This window comes from Physeter macrocephalus, chromosome 8, assembly GCF_002837175.3.
Source record: "Physeter macrocephalus isolate SW-GA chromosome 8, ASM283717v5, whole genome shotgun sequence".
NCBI lineage: Eukaryota > Metazoa > Chordata > Mammalia > Artiodactyla > Physeteridae > Physeter > Physeter macrocephalus.
This window is the reverse complement of record NC_041221.1, coordinates 59,359,953-59,384,269: the sequence shown is the minus strand read 5'-3', so window position 1 is coordinate 59,384,269 and position 24,317 is coordinate 59,359,953. Positions and strand designations below refer to the sequence as shown.

At 39.9% G+C, this 24,317-nt stretch overlaps 1 protein-coding gene across 4 annotated transcripts in view; it reads left to right on the top strand.

Moving 5' to 3' along the window:
- Positions 1 to 24,317, top strand: part of PLPP1 (phospholipid phosphatase 1) — a 119,216-nt gene that overhangs the window by 88,065 nt on the left and 6,834 nt on the right. For all 4 annotated transcript variants that reach the window (XR_008618057.1, XM_024130420.2, XM_055086559.1 and 1 more), the window contains one exon: positions 16,183 to 16,240. Coding sequence is in view for 3 of the 4 variants with exons in the window: in XM_024130420.2 (XP_023986188.1) it covers positions 16,183 to 16,240 (58 nt within the window). In the remaining variant the exon portion in view is untranslated. The remainder of the gene's footprint in view (positions 1 to 16,182; positions 16,241 to 24,317) is intronic.

Below are 24,317 nucleotides of genomic sequence, written 5' to 3'. Positions count from 1 at the left end.
AGAGTCATTTTCACACTGTTGATTCTTCCAATCCAAGAACATGGTATATTTCTCCACCTATTTGTATCATCTTTAATTTCTTTCATCAGTGTCTTATAGTTTTCTGCATACAGGTCTTTTGTCTCCTTAGGTAGGTTTATTCCTAGATATTTTATTCTTTTTGTTGCAGTGGTAAATGGGAGTGTTTTCTTAATTTCACTCTCAGATTTTTCATCATTAGTGTATAAGAATGCCAGAGATTTCTGTGCATTAATTTTGTATCCTGCTACTTTACCAAATTTATTGATTAGCTCTAATAGTTTTCTGGTAGCATCTTTAGTATTCTCTATGTATAGTATGTTATCTGCAAACAGTGACAGCTTTACTTCTTCTTTTCCTATTTGGATTCCTTTTATTTCTTTTTATTCTCTGATTGCTGTGGCTAGAACTTCCATAACTATGTTGAATAAGAGTGGTGAGAGTGGGCAACCTTGTCGTTACTGATCTCAGTGGAAATGGTTTCAGTTTTTCACCATTGAGGACGATATTGGCTCTGGGTTTGTCATATATGGCCTTTATTATGTTGAGGAAAGTTCCCTCTCTGCCTACTTTCTATACAAGCCATTTGGACAAAATTTGAAGTAATATAATTTAGTTAAAATGGTATTAAAAGAATTACATTTTTCAGTCCATATGTGTCATCCTCTCTGTCTCTTCCTAGTGTACCCAAATTGGCCAATGTGTACTATTACTCTCATTGTGCTTTTGACTTAAGTACTTTTGGGTTTTTTACCCATCATTTCACATTTCTACATCAACCCACAAGCAGTTTTCCACTTAAAGTCCTATGTAAGGGTCAGGGGTCAGGAAAACAATCTTTTCCAAAGCAGTATGAATATCTGGATAACTCAAATTGCAAAGCTATGTATATTGCAAATAATTATTTTATTTTATTAGTTTTAAACCCTTCAAAGACTTCCCATCACTCTTTTTTCTTTTTATTTATTTATTTATTTATTTATTTATTGTTGGCTGTGTTGGGCCCTCGTTGCTGCGCACGCACTTTCTCTAGTTGCGGCAAGCGAGGGCTACTCTTCGTTGCAGCGCGCGGGCTTCTCATTGCGGTGGCTTCTCTTGTTGTGGAGCACGAGCTCTAGGTGCGTGGACTTCAGTAGTTGTGGCACGTGGCCTCAGTAGTTGTGGCTCACGGGCTCTAGAGCGCAGGCTTAGTTGTTGTGGCACATGGGCTTAGTTGCTCCACGGCATGTGGGATCTTCCCAGACCAGGGCTCAAACCCGTGTCCCCTGCATTGGCAGTTGTGGCTCACGGGCTCTAGAGCGCAGGCTTAGTTGTTGTGGCACATGGGCTTAGTTGCTCCGCGGCATGTGGGATCTTCCTAGACCAGGGCTTGAACCCATGTCCCCTGCATTGGCAGGCGGATTCTTAACCACTGCACCACCAGGGAAGTCCCGCAAATAATTATTATCTATAGTTTTCAATGAAGAACATCTGTTAGTAAGTTTGGGTGTTCTGAAACAAGGATAAAGGAAAATCAAACATAGAAATGAAATTTTAAGAAGACTGTATCTTACGAGAAAAATGTGATTTCCATCAGTGTTTCCAGAATGAATTCGTTGTTGCTGGTTTCAGAGCTGTGTAACATTGGTACATAACCGTGGCTTTGTGTTGCTGTTCTATTGTGGAGCATAGTTTGGTTGGATACAGATTTTCCTATTCCTTTTCTCTTGAATTTTAAAGTCAGGATGCCAAGAATGCAAAAACTTTTCAGTCTAGAATTGTCTATAAGTTTATTAGGAGTATGGTGTAATCTGCTCTTTTATTTATCTCCACAGCCTGCCCCCTGTAAATTTTTAATTATAAAATTATAATGTTTGACGGAGAGAAGAGAACATAGGCACCCAAAATGAGTCATTTTTGTTGACTATAAATGAGTCAGAGTTTCATCTTAGGATGAGAGTACCCTCTTGCAACTTTGGTTTTTGGTCTTGATTTTTTCCCCATGTGTTCTCTTATTTCTTTTTCTCTTTCTCCCTCCTCCCTTCTTGCACATGTGTACGCTTTTGTGCTGTCTGATATCACTGATGTTGCAGGACTTTTACTGGGCTTCATTTGTGGTGACCATTGCGTCCTAACGTAGAAGTGAGAACATAATGTACTAGAATGGAATATTTATAATATCCAGAGAGTCCTATTCATTGTTTAAAATCAGTACCTTTGAATTTATTATGAAATAAAAGGGGCTTATAACTGTAACAGTAGGACTTCCAGCTGCCATTGCTTGTGCCAATGAGAATAGCATTGCTCTCAGTTTTTGAAAAAAAATTACTGATGATCCCAGATAGTTCAGACCTGTAGCTCCCTTCAGAGGTCGAGATTCTCTTTAGAGAATCAGTGGCTCTCACACATTAGTGGTTCATTAGAATCACCTGGAAGGTTTGTTAAAACAGATTTCTGGGGCTTCATCTCCAAGTGTTTGATTCAGAAGGTTTGGGGTAGGGTATGAAAATTTGTATTTCTAACAAGTTCCCAGATGCTGCTGCTGTGTTGATCTTGGGACCACACTTTGAGAACCACAGCTTTATATCACCTGTATATGGGAACATGACCTTGCATGACGTCTCAGGCTGTGAGAGCTGATATTCACCCTGTAGGGTGAATTTAAGATTGTGTACAGTGAGCTGGTCTGTTTATGATAATACAGTATACAAACTGTTGGCTTCTTTGAGAGATTTACTTTTTTTCTGGCTTTTATTTAAATTATATTTATTTAAGAATAAACTCAGTGTTCCTGATCAATTCCTCGTGACTGTCTCTGGCTTTGTGAATCAGATATTCAATACAAAGTTGTTTCTGTTTGGATTATGGTAGCTTATATTGCTTAGATGATTAATTGCAATATGTTTGGTCGAGTGGGAGAAATAAGTTTCCTTTTCTCTCTTTATTTATTTATTTATTTATGGCTGCGTTGGGTCTTTGTTGCTGCACACGGGCTTTCTCTAATTGCAGTGAGCAGGGGCTACTCTTTGTGCTGTGCGGGCTTCTCACTGCAGTGGCTTCTCTTGTTGCGGAGCATGGGCTCTAGGCACGCAGGCTTCAGTAGTTGTGGCTTGCGGGCTCAGTAGTTGTGGCTCATGGGCTCTAGAGTGCAGGCTCAGTAGTTGTGGCACACGGGCTTAGTCGCTCTGAGGCATGTGGATCTTCCTGGACCAGGGCTCGAACCCATGTCCCCTGCATTGGCAGGCTGATTCTTAACCACTGCGCCCCCAGGGAAGTCCCTTCTTTTCTTTTTGTAATGCAGCCCACATGCAGGTAAACAAAGCTGAAGTTTGAGGGTGTGCCTTCTGTAATAGTGAAAAACCATTGTAACTAGACTGACTGGCTGTGTTACTAAGTACCTGGTAAAACCTGCTTTATACTTTGAGAGAATGGCTTCTTCTGTGTAGCCTAATTGTAAAACATCATAAAGGATAAACCTTTATGCCTTCAAAAAGATTCATTTGTTCAGGCTGATCTGTATTTCTCAGGCAGGTATGTATCAGTAAACTAAACAGCCTTCTTTTTAGTCATATCTGTATGGAAATATCAATGTATAGAATGAAAGAGAGGATGATTTTAAAAGATCCTTCACTCTAAGAGCATTAGTATTAGTGTATTTAATAGGAGGTGACTTCAAGGCCAGCACCTCTTTCCACCTCCTCTGTTCTGAATAGCAAGCAGTACCTGACAGTTTAGGTTGTAGCTGTGACTGCTTCTTCACCCCCATACCACCCGGACTCTTTTTGCCCCTGTGTTTCTCATATTTAGCCACATTGGAATCATGTGGACAGTTTGTTAAAATAACAGATTGCTGGGCCTCACCCTCAGAGTTTCTGATTCAGTGGGTCTGGGGTGGGGCTCAAGACTTTGCATTTCTTTTTTTTTTTTTTTTTTTTTTGCGGTACGCGGGCCTCTCACTGTTGTGACCTCTCCCGTTGCGGAACGCAGGCTCCGGACGCGCAGGCTCAGCGGCCATGGCTCATGGGCCTAGCCGCTCCGCGGCATGTGGGATCTTCCCGGACCGGGGCACGAACCCGTGTCCCCTGCATCGGCAGGCGGATTCTCAACCACTGCGCCACTAGGGAAGCCCAAGACTTTGCATTTCTAAAAAAGTGTTCCCAGATGGTGCTTTGGCTGCTGATCTGAGAACCAGTGCTTCAGTGTATTACAGGAAGTTACTGGAATTCAACTAATACCTATTACTCGTAAGTCCTAGTTAGTGTAAGAGCTACCAAGGTGTGCCTGTTGCTCTTGTGGTGCCCACTACGTAGGAGCTAAGACATGTTTGGAGATTGTGTGGGTGATAGAAAGTGATACATGCCTTAAAGGAGTGAAGATAAAATACTACATGAAATCAAAGGGTGGTAATACTACTTCTAGTAGAGGAGGCATTTTGGAGGATGAGTAAGGTTTGAATGTGTAGAATTGGGATGGTATATATCTCAGGTCCAGGGAGCAACATGATTAAAGGCTGGAGACTTAAGAGTATACAAGCAGTGTTTTATTAGACTTAGTTTCAGTATAACCTGTTTGATTTTTGGGGTTTTGTTTGTTAAATTATAAAGGCAGTCTGGGGCATTTAAAGCTAAGGAAACATTTCCTCTTTGATTAGAAAATGAAATGTAGTTGTACAACATGATACCTAATTTTTATGCAAACTTCTGATTTAGGCCTGTGTTGCATTCATGCATTCCATACAATTTTATCTGTTTTAATGTGGAAATAAAAGCAAAGGATTTTTTCCCCCCTTAGATTTAACTTGGTGCCTCATTCTTTTTCCTGAGAGGCGGAATGAGTTGAGTCTACGTATGACTCTGTTTTGGCTGAGGTGCAAGTTTGCAAAGATATGAAAGAGCCTTTCTTCACTTTCTGTGACTCCCTGCCACTATTTATTGGTAAATATTTGTATACCATAATTTATTTTAAAAACAATCAAACATCCTTTCCCCAGCACACACCAGACTAGCAATACTCTTTAAGTTTTAGATGTCTGACATTTCATTCTCTTCCCCTCCTCCCCTTTTAAATGCTTGTTTAGAGAATTAATTATGAACAAATCCATCAGCTTTTTGAATTACCCTTTGGATTTTCTTCTCAGTTTTTGAATTAGAATGTAGGTCTTGCAGTGGATATATTAAGATGACACCTATCCTTGGGTTTTAATAAATCAACCAGTGCTTTATATTAAATGTTAAAAGGCTACTAAATCATATTAACATGTCATCAGCTGATTATTTCATATTGATGCTTTGTACCTTCTCCTTAGAACTTTTGAATTCCACATTGCCACCTTTGAAATATTAAAAAAAAAGTTTCATAGATATATTAGTGAGTACTTTTTCCAGATTAAAATATAATGACAAACCCCATGGATCAAGTGGTAAAGTGTAAGTTTTCATTCAAAATAAATGTGAACGATACCCTTAGCTATTTTCGTCTAATAGCAAATAAATATTTTTATTGAGAGGTAGGAAGTAAGTTGAATTTGTGAACAACAAAACAAGCCTAACGTATGCGTTTTATTAGCTACATATTCAAAGAATTGAAATCTGCATTAGAGTGATTTTTAAATAAAACACAGTATTTTCCTGTTTTAAGTAGGTTTTGTGATAAAAAGAGAAGATGGAAAACAGGAAAAGCATCATCATTCCCTTGGATGTGACTGTCTTCAGAAAGTACCCCCCCCAAAAAAAGTACCCAAACTGTTGACCTAATAATCCTGAGTGTATTACTACTTGAGGTCAAAATTACTTTTCTTCTCATTTCTCTCCCTTTGCCATTGAAAGTGTGGTTCTCTGCTCTGATCAGCAGGCTGGGTATCACCTGGGAGCTTGATAGACATGCAGAGTCTTGCATCCCAGCATTGGCCCTACCCATAAACTCTCCATTTTGAACAAGATCTCCGTACATTAGTTTGAGGAGCAAGCCCTGCTCTGTCTTGTGACTTTGCTGTACCAAAATGGCACTAGCCTCACCTGGGCCAGCTGATTTCCTAACAGGTTACTGGTCAGTAACGTAATGACTTCTAGGTGCCTGGATCTTGACTTTCTTGTGATGCTGTTCTCTATTGAGTAAGCAGACAGAAAAAGCTTGTGTTGCTGTGGGATTTTTAATGCTATTCTTTTGGGAGAGTGAGGTTTGGGAAGACACTAGATAACATTATCTAATAACATTACTATTCATTTATATAATAAATGAGCTTAACATGTATGTACTTGGCTAACTTTTTCTTTTATTTTTTCTTATGTAATCTATTGCAGCTACAATGTTTTGCTTCTCAGGTAATGTTTGGAAATTTATGAAGAAGTTGGGCAGTTTTCAAGATTTTGTTTTATTGAAGGATAGAAATGAATCTTAAAAATTGAGAAAATTCTTCATATAGGCAATGGAAAGTAGCATTCAGACAATACGTAAAACCTTTTTCCTTATTTGTCAACCCTTGTTGTTTTGCTTTGGGTTTTGGCCACTTACATTTGCTTTGAGAATGCTTTTAAAAAACTTAAATTGTTTTTTATTTACAACAGAATATATCTGTCACTTCATCATTGCTCCACTAATCTGATTGCTTTTGATCGTAAAGTAAAAAAGGTTTCTGGACATTTTACACACATTATTAAAATGTTTGCCAGATGTGTTGGGAAACATGCATTAGGTACTGTATGTTTAAGCTCGTAACATTTTGACATTGAAACTCCTAATTCCCCTGAGCTTTGATGATAAAGTCAGAATTCCTAACCACTGTAAGGGGAAACACAGCAGAGGGCAATGCTGTTAATATCAGATAATTTATCGTATGTGGCTTGCTACAATTTATTGGCATAGACTAAGCTAAGCATAGCATTTAATTACATGATGAAATTATCATGCAAAGATAACATATTTTCCTTAGTTTTATTTTATGCATTTTGTTCAGTACAACTAACAAAACACAAGATTGCTGAGGTGTACTTCTTGTGGATGGTGGGGGGATGGGCAGAAAAGGTGGATTTGTATGTAATGTTTAAAATATGAAAAGTGTAAGGATTTAATATTTTCTGGGATAATTAAATAAAAATGATTATTCAAGAGATTAGGTTCTACTTTAGCTTAAAAAAATAAATTGAGCACCTACCCTGTGCGTGATAATGGTGTTGGGTGTTAGGGATACAAGATGAATTAAGATATGATCTCAGCCAGGGAGGATGGGAGTTTACCAGCAATTTTTCTTTTGTTTAGCTGTACCTTCTGAATTTTTATAATGAACATATCTTATGTAATAAAAAAAATACAGAAATTCCTATTTTAAAAGTCTTGTTCACCCTTACCCATCTGATATATTGGAGGAAGAGAGTACAGTTATAGATGATTTTACTGTAAGAAGGTTGGTGCTAAGACAGATGTGTTCATTGAGTGCTGATGATCTCTCCTTTGTGGAGAAAGAAAGGGCAGTAACTTCAACCTAGCTGTTCAAGAAAGGTTTCTTGGAGGAAACAGTGGCTCTTATATAATAATTATTAAAGAAGAGTGGGAAGCCCAGGCCAGGCAGAGGGACGAATAAGCGCAGAGAGTGTGAAACATGGTGTGTGTTGGGAAATTTAAGTAGTTTGGTAGCAGATGAGAGATTGGTGGGACTTAATGAAGGGTCTGTTATTCAGCAGTTTGTGCTCATGAAGGGTTTGAAACAGGAGAGTAACTCTGTTTTTATACTTGTAAAAAATATTTAGCTTTCCTCCACTTAATTCTAATCTAAATATGTACTAAAATGGGTAATTTTAAAATTGTAGGAATCGAAATAATTTTTTTTTTAACGGCAGAAGGAGTTGAGATACTAAAGGAAATGTGACTTTTCTGCTTTTCTCCATCGTGTAGAAAAGTTTCTCTAAGTGGCACTCTGCTAGTCCTGTAGCATGAGCTCTACTGATATAATCTGGTCTAATTTGAAAGGAACCAAGAGTGACCTGTCTGGCCAGCTTCCTGTTGGGCTCTAATAATTTTACATCTGTGTGGGCCTTTGTCTCTTCTCTTGCCACTGGCAGTGTCTGCTTCAGCTCAGATCTAAAGTTCTGCATTGGTGCAGTTCTAAAGACAGTTTTAATTAATTAATTTATTTATTTTTGGCTACGTTGGGTCTTCGTTTCTGTGCGAGGGCTTTCTCTAGTTGCGGCGAGTGGGGGCCATTCTTCATCGTGGTGCGCGGGCCTCTTACTATCGTGGCCTCTCTTGTTGCAGAGCACAGGCTCCAGACGCGCAGGCTCTGATGTCTTGAGCCTCATCCTTCTTGACCCTGGTGCCCAAGGGTTGGTGGTGATTTCATGTTCCGTGTTAGAGTTGGAAGTGGAGCGTACTAGCTAGGTGCTAATAGGCTTTCTTGGCCTTGGTGTTGTCTTTTTGGGGGAGGGCTTAAACTAAAAATCTCTCGATCTTGCCTCTAGCTAGCAATCCTGCCTCTTAAAAAAGATAAACAACTTTGAAAGTGATTTAGAACTGTCTCTTCCTTCTGTCTTACTCTGAAATCTTTTCCCTTTTAGCAAGTAGTCTCCTTGTTCAACGTGTTTCAAAAGGAGGTTGGTAGGCAAGGTATTACTAGTTGCCGCATTGGAATACTTCACACTGTGTCCTTTGTTTAATCTACCGCTTGCCGCTTGTTTCCTTTTTAACTGGCTTAGATAAGGTGACTTAGGTGATTTGGAGTCTTTTTGCACCAGATCATGAATTTTCCCCCATGCCAAAGGAAACTTGTGACCTGTCTTCCCCTAGTGAGTGCACCTATGCATGTTTTACCCTTTGTCATACCTACTCTCTCCTCATCTGTTGTTAGAGTCACACAGTTTCCCTGATGAGAGTTTGGGACCATTTCTTCCCGTAACCTGATTTTCAAGACACACACAGTTCTATTTTCCTTTATCTGAAGGTTCTCAGCAACTTCCTACTTTCCAGATTCCTGCTTTTTGCAAGATTCTTCCCTAGACACAAGACACATGATCATTTGTTTTTAGTCATCAAATGGTTCATTAAATCAAGAGTTAAAAATACCCTATGCATGTACCAATTGTCTCCTACTTTTTTTCATTTTCCGTGGTCCTGCTGGCTTCTCTCCCTTAAGGTTCATGATCTAATATCTGCGGATATTTGTTTGTTTGGTATATGATTAACTGATGTTAGTGGCTATGCAGTGGTGTTTGATGCTTTAATATTAATGAGTAAAATTGAATAGTAATGTGACTTATTTCAGATAGGCATATTACTTTTATGTATAAAGTGGCTTGGTTAAAATTGACCCCATATAATGTGGCATAGCTTTATATAGAAATATAATAAAATCATGGTAAAAATAATTCAAGGAATGTATGACAGGGTTTTTGCTGCTGATGAAATAAGTTTTCAGTCTCTGGGTGGTTCAAGGATATAAGATGAATTTACATTATTTTTTGTTGTATTTTATTTAAATTAAATTGGTTGGGATCACCTTATGTTCCTCCACCATTTATTACCTTTGTCTTTGTCTCTGTATCCTTTAGAACAGAGATACTCTGCAGTTCTTGTATTTCTAGACAGTCTAATCTCTTTAAAAAATCTTCCTTCTTCAAACACTCAGTATTAAACTAACATGTGTATTGGCTCTGTTACTTGTAATAACCAGAGTTAATATACTGAATTTCAGTGGTTTTAAATTATGTGCATGTTTTTTTTTATTGGAAACACAACTTCTGATATTTAAAAATACACATAAATGTCCAAACATTTCATTGAAAGATGTGAAAACAGGCTTCTAGGGCCTGAGTCACTGCTGGGTTCTGGGCATGAACTTACAGGTAGGGAGCTGCTTTTGTTTTTGTTTTTTAAATAAGGACAAAGTTTATTTATTTTTTAAAATTTTATTTATTGATTGATTTTTGGCTGCGTTGGGTCTTCATTGCTTTGCGTGGGCTTTCTCTAGTTGCGGTGAGTGGGGGCTATTCCTCGTTGCGGTGTGTGGGCTTCTCATTGTTGTGGCTTCTCTTGTTGCAGAGCACGGGCTCTAGGCACGCAGGCTTCAGTAGTTGCGGCACGTGGGCTCAGTAGTTGTGGCTCTCAGGCTCTAGAGCACAGGCTAAGTAGTTGTGGCGCATGGGCTTAGTTGCTCCGAGGCATGTGGGGTCTTCCCGGGCCAGGGCTCGAACCCGTGCCCCCTGCATTGGCAGGTGGATTCTTAACCACTGCGCCACCAGGGAAGTCCTGGGGAGCTGCTTTTGTACTCCAAATAGTAGCACGCTTGGCAGAGAAGCTCTCAGGGAAGCTATTGCTCAGGAAGAGGAGTTTGGGTGTGTGTGTGTGTGTGTGTGTGTGTGTGTGCATGCGTAGTGAGGAAGAGGTTTGTAGGAAATTTATAGCAAGCATATTGAAGACACTTTGATTACCATTTAAAATATTTTCATATATATATATTATCCCTATAATAACAGGTTGTGTTTCTAATATCATTACTGTAAAATGTGAAAGTTTTTTTTTTAATCCCCATTTGATAGTTTTCCCCAGAGCCACTGTTAACAGTTTGTGTATCCTTTCTGTTGTTTTCTATGTATTTTTACATTAAATGTGAAATATAGTTTTATGTGGTTTACATAAATGACATTTTAAAATATATCCTGGAGATAATTTTTTGTCAGTTCACATAGAGTTACTTAATTCCTTTTAGGTGATTTGTAGTGTTCAGAAAAACAGTGATAGAATCATCTCTTGGGTCCTTGAGTTGCCAGCAGTGTTGCAACAAACATCTTTGTGCTGGTGCTGTGTTTCTCTAGGATGCCTTGAAGTGGAATTACATATAGTTACATTTAGATAGATGTTGCCAGACCACCCTCTTAGAAGTGTGTGCTTGTATCAATTGAGTATGAAAGTACTAATTTGTCCCATTTTATAGCCTACTTGAGTCCCCAAGTATCTTAGATGTGAGTTTTTTTAAGATAATAACTTGATATCTCATTGCTTAAGCATTTAGTAACAGTTATTGGTTTTACAAATCCTTTTGAAATAAAGTAGGATGAGTATGGGGAAATTGTTCATTAAGGGTCATTCCTCCTATATACAGTTGTGTGGGACATATTTTAACTTTTTTACAGGATCAGTCCATGTTTAAAGGTTATCACAGAAGGGAAATTTAACATGTCCTTCAAGTTAATTTGCTGTTATGTAAACTTTATAATCAGGAAATAACATTTGGAGAAAATGCCTCATTTTGTAATTTGACTTCCTTTTATTTGGTCTTTATAGCATACAAAGAACAAATTAGTATTCTCTTAAGATGATTATTTGCACATAGATGACATTTATTTTGTCACAGATCGTCTAAGTTCTTCTTCATATATTTACTTCACACATGTTGCTATGTATAAGCAGTGACTCCTGTTCTTTCTGATGGGTGCTCCCTTCCTGGAGGTGGCAGGATTAACGTTGATGCTGGGCTTGCCTGCCATTCACAGGAATGGAATCATGGTATGGTGGGAAAGAGTTGGGAAGGTTCAGATTTAAACCTCAAAGTGACGTGACTTTTTGAGCTAGTTGCTGAACCTCTGGGAGGTTCCGTTTTCTCTATGTGTAAAATAGGATTGACAGTTCCTATTTATGGGGGTTTTTGTAAAGAGTGGAAATTCTGCGTATTAAGTACCTGAACATAGAAGGTACTCAATAGCTTGTAACCATTAACAGTCTTTTGACAACCTTTCTGCTTTAGAATGCTTTAGGAAGCAATTTTAGGATGAATTTTAGGAGAAAAAAGGAAGTTCTCCTAATTAGCAACAGAGCCACTTTGGCCTACCCAGTGAACTGGTGGAATAGTAATAACTGGAAACATTTGTGAGTGCTGGCCACTTTAAAAACAAACTGTTTTTGCCAAACTATTGTGTCTCCTAGTAAAGCAGTTTATTTTAGATAACATTTTTATTAGTTCTAAGTCTTGTTTAAAAAAAGATTGCTTCTAAAGACGCAGACGTAGAGAATGGACTTGAGGACACGGGGAGGGGGAAGGGTAAGCTGGGACGAAGTGAGAGAGTGGCATTGACTTATATACACTACCAAATGTAAAACAGATAGCTAGTGGGAAGCAGCCGCATAGCATAGGGAGATCAGCTCGGTGCTCTGTGACCACCTAGAGGGGTGGGATAGGGAGGGTGGGAGGGAGACGCAAGAGGGAAGAGATATGGGGATATATGTATATGTACAGCTGATTCACTTTGTTATAAAGCAGAAACTAACACACCATTGTAAAGCAATTATACTCCAATAAAGATGTTAAAAAAAAAAGATTGCTTCTATTTCTGGCAATATGGAGGATTAGAAATGCTTACTGATACAGTTCAACTAAACATGCTAGATGATATAGCAAACATATACATATGCACGTTTGTATTATATATTATAATATACATAAATCTTAAAATACATATAAATCTTTTAAATAAGTAGCTGAGCTGGTGGGAGAGTAAAGGAATTTTTATGAGGCTGGGGTCAGTTAATGCTGTAGATTTGATGTGTGCCCTGAAAGTACCTGCCAATTCTTGGTAGCCTAGAGCCTGAGTTTTGATAGTCTCTGAACATGGGGCACAGGAGATAAAGGCTGAGGCCAGACCAGTGTAAAAAGACAAATGGAAGGCCCGTGGATAATATAAGGACTCTCAAAGGGCAACATCCTCCCAGGAGGAACCATCAAAAAGAATTCTTAATCATAATATCATACTTGTACTCTTCTGAGGCCAGACTTCATACTGTCTGTGTGGCTTAAAGAAAAAAAAAAAAAGGAGAAGTTTGAAGTGGATTGATAGTGAATCCAGCAGAAGAGAACACATATTTCTGGAAGAATTCTCTTTAAAGCAAGGACTCTTAAGCTTCCCTGCAGGCAGAGTCCCAAGAATATGAGCTCATACTCTAATATAAATGAACATATAATCTATTCTAAGTGAGAGTCAGCAGATAAAACAAACTACATAAACGTTCAAAGATTGCAGATATTAGAATTACCCTATAGAACATAAAATCAACATATTTGCTGTATAGAAGTAAATCAAGAAGAGACTGAGAATATGATGTAGGATCAAGAGAATCAAAATTCACTAGACAGATTTGCAAAAGATCCAAAGAGATCTTCTATAAATGATACATACATAGTAATTTAAATTAAAAGAACAGATTGATTAAACAGATTAGACACAGTGAAAGGGAGGGAAGATAGACCTGAGGAGACCAAGATTAAAAATAGAAAAGAAAGGTTAAGAGATGTGGAGGGATAGAATGAAATGTCTAACATGTTGAATCAGAATCTCAGAAGAATGATAATAGGAGGGAGGATACATAATTCAAAGATAAAATTACTGAGACCTGTCTATCCAAAACTGGTGAAGTATACAAATTCTCAGACATAGGAAGCCAGTGAATACTAAATCAGATAAATAAAAGGAAATTCATACTTAGAGACATGATAACAAAACTGCAGAATATTGAAGACTTTGGGGGTAGAGGAAGCAATTACAGAGAAAAGACATATAACTCAGAAAGGCATGGCAGACATATGGCTCACATTTTAACAGCAAATGTAGAAGCCAGAAGATAGTATGATGATATCCTCAAAGTGATGAGAAAAAAATCATCAACCTAGAATTCAAGATATCATCATTCAAGAATTAATGCAAAATAAAGACATTTTCAATTAAAAGAATAACTAAAGGTGTAACCGTTTTGTGTTTTTTACTGTTTTGTGAGTTGGGAAGAGGAAAGGAAGAAAAGTCAGGTGGTAGGGGAAGAGCAGTGAGGTGACTAGGAGGTTATTTGTGATTTAACCTCCCCGTGAGCCCCAGAATACTTAGTAAATTCCATTAAAAAATTAAGAAACACTTTGTGTGAGTTGATTGCTTCTGATGACTGATAAAAGCTGGATTTGGTTGTCTTTGCAGTTTGTAAGGCTGAATGCTGATGTTGATGTTATGGTGAATTGAGAAGTAGGAACTCAGACCCGGGGGGTGGGGCGGTGGGCGGATGGCTGTGAACACTCTTAAGGCTATGATTTTGGGGTTCAGACCAGGTTTAATGAGTTCTCCCAGGAGAAAGGAATGCCCTGGCTGACAAATGTTAAGAAAAAAAGTCATCTTAAGTTTGCTATTTGGAATAGAATCCCATTCACAGCAAGTTACATAGTCAAGACCAGTCTACTTGCTCATTGTTTACTAGACCATGCATGCCCCGGAGTTAGTGCAAACAGCTGCATTTCAGAATATATTTTTGTCTCTGTAAATTTTCTTTTTGAATAGTCTTTCATAAGCTTTGATGGAAAGCTAGCTTATATTGTTACTGTATGTATCTACTTTCATCAGAGTGGCTATAGTGAAGTGAGATGGTAGTCTAGGATTGGTTAAAATCTTAAGGACAGAGCAGAGTTCTTAGACCAGGGCCAAAATCTTAAACTTTTCAGTTGAGGTCACTGTGATGAAAACAATCTGCATTTTGACTACTCTTTGGATTTTATTAAAGTATCCATACAATCGTTTGCTCATTTGTGAATTATGGACATAATAAAATGCCCTTAAAAGCTGTATCTCCTAGAGACTTCAATAAAGAGATTTGTATGGAATATGAAAATAATTTGAATTCATGTTTTCGGTGTTTTATTGTTTTCTTTTGAATGGAAATAAAAGCCAGTGTTACCATGATGTGTTTGGTAACTTACTGTGGGTGAAGACTTAGAGACTGAGTCTCTAAGCTCTCCTTTTATGTTTTTATTCCCTGTCTGTCGAAGTCAGAGCCAGACTTCTTTGGCTGATCTTAAACTGCATAAAATATCTGTTTACATATTCAGAATAAACAACTAAAACCATTTTGTTTTCAACTAATGAAATCACCCTGTGAATGAATCAGAAGTGTTCGAAGCCATTACATGAGTTTGGTTTTTATGATTTTTGTGGCACAATCTACAGTGAATACTCTGAACATGGAGTTTCAGTGAAACTTTTAACTTGCTTGGCTTTGAGGACATTTCTGTGATCATGGTCATGTTGGCTTGATGGGACTTGACAATCCTTGAAATTGGCTTTTATTAACTTTAGGCTCTTCAATATAACTTATTGAAACTAGCCATAAAGTAATACAGAACTCTGCTCAAATTATCTGATTTAAAACAAGGATTTGTATTGATCTTTCGATAGCCAAGTAGTTGGGAAGGCTAAAAGTGATTTATTTTTCTTGTTTTACATAGATTAAACCCAGGATAATTATCAAGTTTCATTACGTAAATCCTGTTCGGCACAGGAAGTTGGAATATTCTCTTTCTTAGGAATGTATCTGATTATAAAAAAGACTATCATAATTCTTGGTGGAATCATCATCAGTATCTGCGTAGGAAATCTCCACTCTCCTACTTACTCTCAGTTGCCAAAAGTACACACATGACTTTCTGATACGTGTTTTAGGAGTCTTTTCTCCTCTCTGAATCAGAGGAACCAAATTCCTTTTGAACCAAGTAGGGTGTAATAAGTAAGATACTTAAGAACCTGGTTCCTCTTGGTTTTGTTCTTAAGTGCAATAGAATTAAGTTTTGTAAGCATGCTGTCATTTTTAGGTAGAAAGATGATACCTAGATGTTTATAGACTATAATATTGAAAGAGCTGGCTCATCAGGTACAGGACTATCCGTGCACAGTGTGAAAATAAATGTCAAACAAAAGCACTTAATCTGGTGGGAAATCTAAGGCAAGATGCTAAAATAACACTTTAAAATTTTTGAATTTATTTCTTAAAAAGTAGTCAACTTGTGAGTGTTCCAAAGGAGGTATTCATTACTGCTGTTCAGGGACAAACCCTTCAAGTGGAAAATAAAACTTAAATCATGGTCACAGAAGTTTTTATGTAATAAAGTCAGGCCATTTATGCCAGTTATGGCTTGTCATGTATTACTTCAGAAATGCTTGGCAGGTTTGTTCTCGGTGACTCATTACCCATCCTAAAAGTATCAATAAAATGATGCTGAGTAGAAATTGGACCTCAGACCCTCCTAGGACTCTTTAACTGCCCCCTGCCCCACCCTTCTGATTTCTGAAGGTAAGGGGAGGGAGCTGTGTACACTGGGGAGGTAAGGAGATTTATGAAATAAAAAATATTCTTGGTTTCTAGGAGAGAAAATTAATGTTTCTTTTCTTTCTCTTCTAGATTGTCCTTTTACTCGGGCCACTCTTCATTCTCCATGTACTGCATGATGTTCGTGGCAGTAAGTACTTTGTGTCTGTTGATGGTGGCTTACGTGCTGCCTGCACTTTATGTGTTCAGCTTTGGTGTCCTCTCCTGTGAGACCCCCTCCGACATTCTCATCAGCTTCACTTCTCAGTCAGCTGTAAGCCATTGCTGGCTGCAGTAAGTTCAGAGGAGAAATGGGTGCCTGTGCTCCTGCCAAAGCCAGTTACAATTGTTTGAAACAGCTTTTGTCCTTCATTTAGGGGAAGCAGATAGGTGCCTTGTATAGCAAGCTGCAAATTGGGAACCTTCAGGATAATAGGGAGTCTATACTCCTGAAGCAGACAAGTGGTCGAGGACACTTGTCACTTTTCTGACAATGGTAGAGGCCTAAACAGATAACCATCAAGTCTGCAAGCCTGGTGCTAAGAATTAGGTGACGTGTCCCCTTACTTCGGGACATATTTTCTGAAGAGGTTTTCTGGAACATACAAACAGCTTCTGCGTAATCCCAGCAGGTCACTGCTCTGAAATACAGGCCAAGGAAGGTGACTGCTGCCCCTCACAAGCTCACCCTGACAGGAGCCCCGGCGTCGTCTGCATGGCATGGTGCTGAGCAGCCTGGCCTTCCCTGAGGGCTGCTGGGGTGAGGAGTTGGGATTATTGCACGTGAAGGCAGCTGTTGTTTCTCCTATTTGAGCAGGTTTTATTTTCCTTCCACTTTGTGAAACATTTCCCAGACTGCTTTCCATGGGACTAGAAAGGTTCTAACTTCAGGGAGAGCCAGTTGCTGCTTCAGGAGCTTGTCATCTATACAGTCTGCCGATGGCGATTCTAATTGCGCTTGCATTATACAAAGTCAACAGTGAAGAGTTAGAGAAGACTGGCACCCGTATTTTGCATATCAAACTAGAGATGAATGTGTAGTGAGAGTAATTAGTGGAAGACCAGGCTTTAGGGCACACACAAGGGGTCTTTAAAAGTCAATTTAGGGCTTCCCTGGTGGCGCAGTGGTTGAGAGTCCGCCTGCCGATGCAGGGGACACGGGTTTGTGCCCCGGTCTGGGAAGATCCCACGTGCCGCGGAGCGGCTGGGCCCGTGAGCCGTGGCTGCTGAGCCTGCGCGTCCCGAGCCTGTGCTCCGCAACAGGAGAGGCCACAGCGGTGAGAGGCCCGCGTACTGAGAAAAAAAAAAAAGTCAGTTTAATTGACTTTTATTTTTTTATAATGTCTTCTGTGTCTGTGTGTCTGTCTGTATGTATAAAATTATCAAAATTTGGTGGGAAAAGAGGGAGAGGAGTAGATCTCTACCTTAACAGATCAGCTGTAATTTTTGTCTTGATTTTCTTCGTAAGTGGATTTTTTATATAGTTGTGCTGTGTAAATTTGCTGTTTCCCATTCCCCTTCCCCCTCTGATCACATTGAGTGCTATATGATATTAAATTCATGACATGGATTAAAGATTCACGATGTGTATTGTTAAGAGTAGCCTGCTGGGAGTTATTTGGTTTCATTTAGAGAGAATTTAACATCAGTTTTACCAAGTCTTCCTTTTATTTGAAAAAAAAAAATTCCAAAAAATGAAAGAACGTAAAATTTATAAAACGTAAAAATTGCAGATGTGTTATATAAAATTCAAACCCAAACTTCAAAACCTTTTCAGTATAGCTAATTTTTGGCTTCTTCAACATTTCTGAAAATTGCAAGGCTTTCATCTTATGTTAATTTTGCGAGGAAGCAACAATGTACCAATTCAGCAGAATTTAGAGCTTCCTTTTTAAAATATTCACCGAAATGTTTCTGGAAATGTGCTATGGGAAATGTGACTTATTTGACGGTAGTAACAGTAAATACTGTTCTAGCAATCTCTGTTCATTTATCTTTCTAGGAAAAATTACCATGTTTTCTAAAGGGAGCCACCATATTTTTTTCTCTTTAAACAGGACATGGGGACTGGGGGAGAAGGGGAAGGCTGGCAATGGCTAGAGCTATTACTATATCCTGAGAACTTTTCCCAAAGCAAAGTTTGTGACTATACTGAATGGCTTTTGGATGTTTGTATGCCCCAGAGCCAGACATCACCAGGGCTACTTTTGTGGTTATTCACTCACCTGTGTGTCAGTATCTTTAAGTCCCTCTTTATGAGAGAGAACTAAGAATCTGAGGTTTGGTTGATATTGAGGATGATTTGCATTTACACTACTCTTAAGTTTTGACTCCTTCTGAAAGCTCCTGTGAAGTAGGAGAGGAGGGATGATTGCCACCCTTTCACAGATGAGGAAATAGGGGCCTTGGGAGGAGGCTGCTAAGGTCTACAAGCTCTCTGGGAATCTCTTGTTAATCAGGCTCCCTTGCTTTGTTGACTACTTGAGTGAGCTGGACCCTAGTCCAGTTATTTCGAAGAAGGTCAGGTGATGCAGATCTCTGAAAATAAAATGGTGACATATAACTTCCACTGTTTTTTAAAAAATAAATTTATTTATTTTATTATACATTTATTTTATTATTATTTTTGGCTGATTTGGGTCTTCGTTGCCGCGCATGGGCTTTTCTCTGTTTGTGGCGAACAGGGGCTACTCTTCGTTGCGGTGCACGGGCTTCTCACTGCGGTGGCTTCTCTTGTTGTGGAGCATGGGCTCTAGGCACGCGGGCTTCAGTAGTTGCGGCATGCAGGCTCAGTAGTTGCGGCATGCAGGATCAGTAGTTGTGGCTCGCAGGCTCTAGAGCGCAGGCTCAGTAGTTGTGGCACACGGGCTTAGTTGCTCCGCGGCATGTGGGATCTTCCTGGACCAGGGATTGAACCTGTGTCCCCTGCAATGGCAGGCGGATTCTTAACCACTGTGCCACCAGGGAAGCCCGCCACCCACTGTTTTTAATTTCAAAGAATATTCTCAGCTGTATCATACTCCATGCCTTATATTTATTTTTGCTCTTCTTCTTTGCTCCTTTGACCTTTCTTAAAATATCTGTATATTCGCTCAAATAGAAACTTTTACTGAGTTCTTTTGTGAAATATGAAATTAACGTATAGAGGATGAAATTATAGAGGGCCTCGATGGGCAGCCCACTCTGTGGGCAGCCCACTCTGTGGACACCCAGGAGCAAACGAGGAGGCAAATTAGGGCTATAAGCAGAGGGCAAATTACCTCAACTCTGTAGTTCGGTGGTTGGGTCAGTATCAGCTATTTAGATGTAAAGGTATAATGCAAAAGAAAAAGCTCAAATAGGTTTGTCATAGACCAAGAAATTTCTGGAGAAGCAAGCAGACCAGAGCAGCCGTGCACTGCGTCTCACTGACTCTGAGCAGTGGAAGTATTTAGTTAATGTGGATGTAGGCTCCAGCTTTTATTTCAGCCCCTGAGCACACAGATGTCTCCTTGCCTTCCAGCGTTCACATTTATATACCACACTTAACCACTACGCCCCGCCCCAAATTCCTTAGGCAATGACTCACCTCGCTCCCCTAGGCATCTTGGCATCATGCATCAGTCCCAGATTCGGGTGGAGATGTAGTCATTTAAATCCTGAGGACAATTGGGGGTAGGAGTTTATTAAATAATTTATTTATTTTTGCTGTGTTGGGTCTTCGTTTCTGTGCGAGGGCTTTCTCTAGTTGTGGCAAGCGGGGGCCACTCTTCATAGCGGTGCGCGGGCCTCTCACTATCGCAGGCTCTCTTGTTGCGGAGCACAGGCTCCAGTCGCGCAGGCTCAGTAGTTGTGGCTCACGGGCCTAGCTGCTCCGCGGCATGTGGGATCCTCCCAGACCAGGGCTCGAACCCGTGTCCCCTGCATTAGCAGGCAGATTCTCAACCACTGCGCCACCAGGGAAGCCCGGACAATCTTTGATAGCCAGAACTTCCCTGTCAATTCCTGACACCCAGAAATTAACTTCTGGTTAAAAATATCTCTTAAAGAAAATACCCGACCACTGTTCTCCTCAGGCAGGGAGCCGAGCCCTGCACACTTTACAGTGCCTGGAGTTAAACCTGTGAAAACCACCTAGGTTGGTGGCGGTGCAGGGTAGGGTTGCACGTAGCCAGTTGATGTGCTTAGTGACTCCCCTGGAGTTTGGCCACATGCCAAAGATTCCAAATTTACTTGATTGTTCAGGAAAAGAGGAATGGGATGAGACTGTCCTTTTTTCAGTACAGTAAGGAATACACTAAAGTACTTTTCCCAGCACTGTCATATTGAGACTGTAACCCCAGAGTGTTTATATCACTGCCTGTTATGAAATTTCTATATAAAACACTACAACAGGAACCCAAGTACCTCTCAGTGTCAGTGCTTCAGCTTGGCTTCCCTCCCTGCCGCAGAATGCCTTGTATCTGGGCCTTGCCCCCATCTCTGTTTAGATAGTGCTTGCCCCCATCTCTGTCTTACTCAGACCCTCTGACACCACCTACTTTCCTCAGCATATTTGTACAGTCCCTCATCTGGCATTGACCATACACTACCTAGCACTGTTGATATTTCATGAAGATGTTTCTCAAACTGAATTAATGTGAGCACTGGGCAAATGGCCCATAAACTACATGAATCCTGCCTAATTTTAAGGTAGGATTTGATATTTAAATTTAGGAACTCTGTGAATCCTAAAGATGGTAAAATTAAAGTCTAGAGAAGAATAAACTGAGGCCTGCCTTGCAGTGCTCTCCTGGCCAGGTCTCTCATCAGATGAAGGTGGAACAATACAATGTGCCTGGCTTGGTATTAGAAGCAATGTTTCAAAGTAGGTAGACCAAGGTATATTTCTTTGTGTTGAGCATGCTGTTGCTAGTCTAATTCAGGGGCTGGCAGACTTTTTCAGTCACAGGTCAGATAATATTTAGGCTTTGTAAGCCAAGTGCAATCTCAGTCGCATATTCTTTTTTTTCAAATAGCCCTTTAAAAATGTGAAAATAATCCCTTGACTGTGGTTGAAAATCCCTCTTATTTTTTATATGATTTTTAAAATTTATTTTATTTACTTATTTTTGGCTGCATTGGGTCTTCTTTGCTGTGCGTGGGCTTTCTCTAGTTGCGGCGAGCGGGGGCTACTCTTCTTTGCAGTGCACGGGCTTCTCATCGCGGTGGCTTCTCTTGTTGTGGAGCACGGGCTCTAGGCATGTGGGCTTCAGTAGTTGTGGCGCACGGGCTTAGTTGCTCCGCGGCATGTGGGATCTTCCCGGACCAGGGCTTGAACCCGTGTCCCCTGCATTGGCAGGTGGATTCTTAACCACTACACCACCAGGGAAGCTGGAAACCATCTTATTTTAAGAATAAAGTACAGGCATACCTTATTTTATTGTGCTTCACTTTATCACACTTCACAGATAGTATGTTCTTTGTAAATTGAAGATTTGTGGCAACCCTGCACCAAGCAAGTCTATGGGTGCCATTTTTCCAATAGCATTTGCTCACTTCATGTCTCTGTGTTACATTTTGGTAATTCTCAAAATATTTCAGACTTTTTCATTATTATTGTTATATCTGTTATGGTTATCTGTGATCAGTGATCTTTGATATTACTGTTGCAAAAATATTACAACTAGCTGAAGGCTCAGATGATTGTTAGCATTTTTTAGCAATTATTTATTTTTAAGTTAAGGTATGTACTCTTTTTTAGACAAAAAGCTATTGCACACTTAATGGACTGTACAGTATAGCGTAAACATAACTTGTATATGCACTGGGAAACCAGAAAATTCATGTGACTCTCTTTATTGGGATATTCACTCTCCTGCAGTGGTCTGAAGCCAAATCCACAATATCTCCAAGGTATGCCTGTATTAAGAGACCTTATGAGGCAATAGCTTTTTATAGTTAAGTGTTAGACAAGGTCAGTCTCGGAAAGGCAAAATAAAAATAAACCAGCTTCAAAAAAATACCTTGTTCAACAATCAAATTTTAAAAATGAGGTTGTACAACTAGATCCTTTAATGGAAGCTAAATGTTTTTTTTCTTCAGAAGTTTTAGACAACAATAGAAAGGTGATATCCTACTCTTCAGTGATAATAAAATAATGGAAGAATGTTTACGTAGTGTCGTAGACATTGAGTTTCCTTATTTTTTAAAAAAGTGTAATTTTTTACACAAAAGGAAAAATGTGTACAGCTTCTTTTTTCCAGCGTGGTCCTGTGCACTGGGAAGTCCTCACTGTTTATTCTGACAACGTCGTCTTTGTGACCCATATCGTGAGGCTCTTCATAACGTGACCCACAAGTGTTAGCTTCTCTGTGTTTTGGGGGAGGCCTCTCTGCACTTGGCAGTGAAGCATTTGCTGCCTGCATGGTGGAGCTTCTTCCTACAACGCTTCTTTCTGGGCTTGAATATTTAGTTATTTTGAGCAAATTGACTCCTGACCTTCTTGCCCGGAAGAATAAGAACATTGCCTTTATGAATCTCTAGTAATATCCCAGCTAAGCAGCTTTTATTTCTTTAAAAATATCAGGCATAGTAGCTTATTTTCAACCCATTTTCAGCAGGTTTTACTTTGCGAAGAGAGATTGGACACTTTATCCTGCATTGAGCCGTAAGATTTACATGGGGTTTTCCTGACCAGAAGCCCTACCTGGAAGAGTGGCATTTGCTCATTTTGGAGGCAAAAACTACCCCTGAAACCTTCCTTTTCACAAAGGCCAGTGGTGAGGCCTGGTTTCAGTGAGAGCGTTCCTTGGAGGATATTGGTCGAGTCGTAAGGCAATTCTCTTCAAACTAGTTTCTGCTTTCTGAAACTGGGCTCTGCAGTCAGTGGTTGTAACCGATTTGCTCTGAGCTTTTGATTTGACTCACTGGTCAGGTTCAAGACAGGGAGGAATAGATAGACCTCACTGCAGTTTCCTTTTGGGGCCTTGAGGTTAACTCCCTCTCCGTATCACATCCTCCTGTGGTATTTGTCTATCCTCCTCCTTTTAATAGATGAAAATGGGGCGAGGGAGGAGTGTAAAGGTTAGTGAAGTATATGCTGTATCTTTGTCTTTCCTGTTAACTCGTTTTTATTTCCCAACTTGTGTCTCCTGGAAATCCAAGGCCTGTTGCGTTTTCCTGTATCTTAGAGCAGGGATGCCACCAGCTAGGCTCATGTGTTCCTTTTATAAACATGACTGTTCTCTTAAATATTTCAGGACAGTGTTCAGATTTGTGGGGGAGGTAGGCATAGGAGGTGTAATCCTTTATACGCGAGCGAAGGCTGGACACCTAACTGGGGATTCTCCCCCATCCATTCTCTCTCCTTGGCTCACCCTTGTCTTAATTCCCTTTGCTTCCCCTCTTAAAAACTTAAGTTACCACTGCAAATCCAGCTCAGTATAAATCCCTGGATTAGGCCCTTTCCTACCTGCCTCTTTGTGTCTGCAAGTCTCTTCCCCTGTTGACTGGACTTCTGTGGATTGCCCAGTAACGCGTCAGCTGCGTTTGTTTTCATCCTTTGTTCCTTTGCTGTCCTGCACTGGGGCTTCATGAATCCTGTACTATCATAGTGTGAAGCTTTTGCTTCTGGGAAGCACCTCAGTGAAGTGCTGCAGGTTATTGCTTTTGTTCTGCCGTTTCCACCTTGTCTTTTATTTCTAGTTGTGAACTTTCTATTTTGGAGCTTTTTCCTTCACCAGAAAGTTGGATGTTAGGATTGGGAGGGATCCAGAGGTTAGAATCTCTCATCAAGCAGTACCCCCTTCCCCCTAATGCAATACCCACTGGGCAAGTCAGTTAGCTAGGCCAAAGTGAAGCCTGTTCAGAGAAGAATGTTAGAATGGGCCTGAGAGAATGACAGATGAGTCATTCGGCTTAGGGGCTCACACCCTTGTACTGTTTGCAGAAAAAGTCATAGAAGTAAATCCCATGCCTAGTGCCACAGTTCTCTTGTAATGGTGCCTTCAGTGGACATTTAGTATGTTTGTTCTGATGTGGGATTTTATTTTTCTAAGTTTTTCTCCTTGTTTGAACCCAGGTGTACAAACAGCCTGTTTTCCTTTTCATTTGAAACGTACCTTTTTAAAAAGTAAAACTTTTTTTTTTTTTTTTTTTTTTGCGGTACGCGGGCCTCTCACCGCTGCGGCCTCTCCCGTTGCGGAGCACAGGCTCTGGACGCGCAGGCTCAGCGGCCATGGCTCACGGGCCCAGCCGCTCTGCGGCAT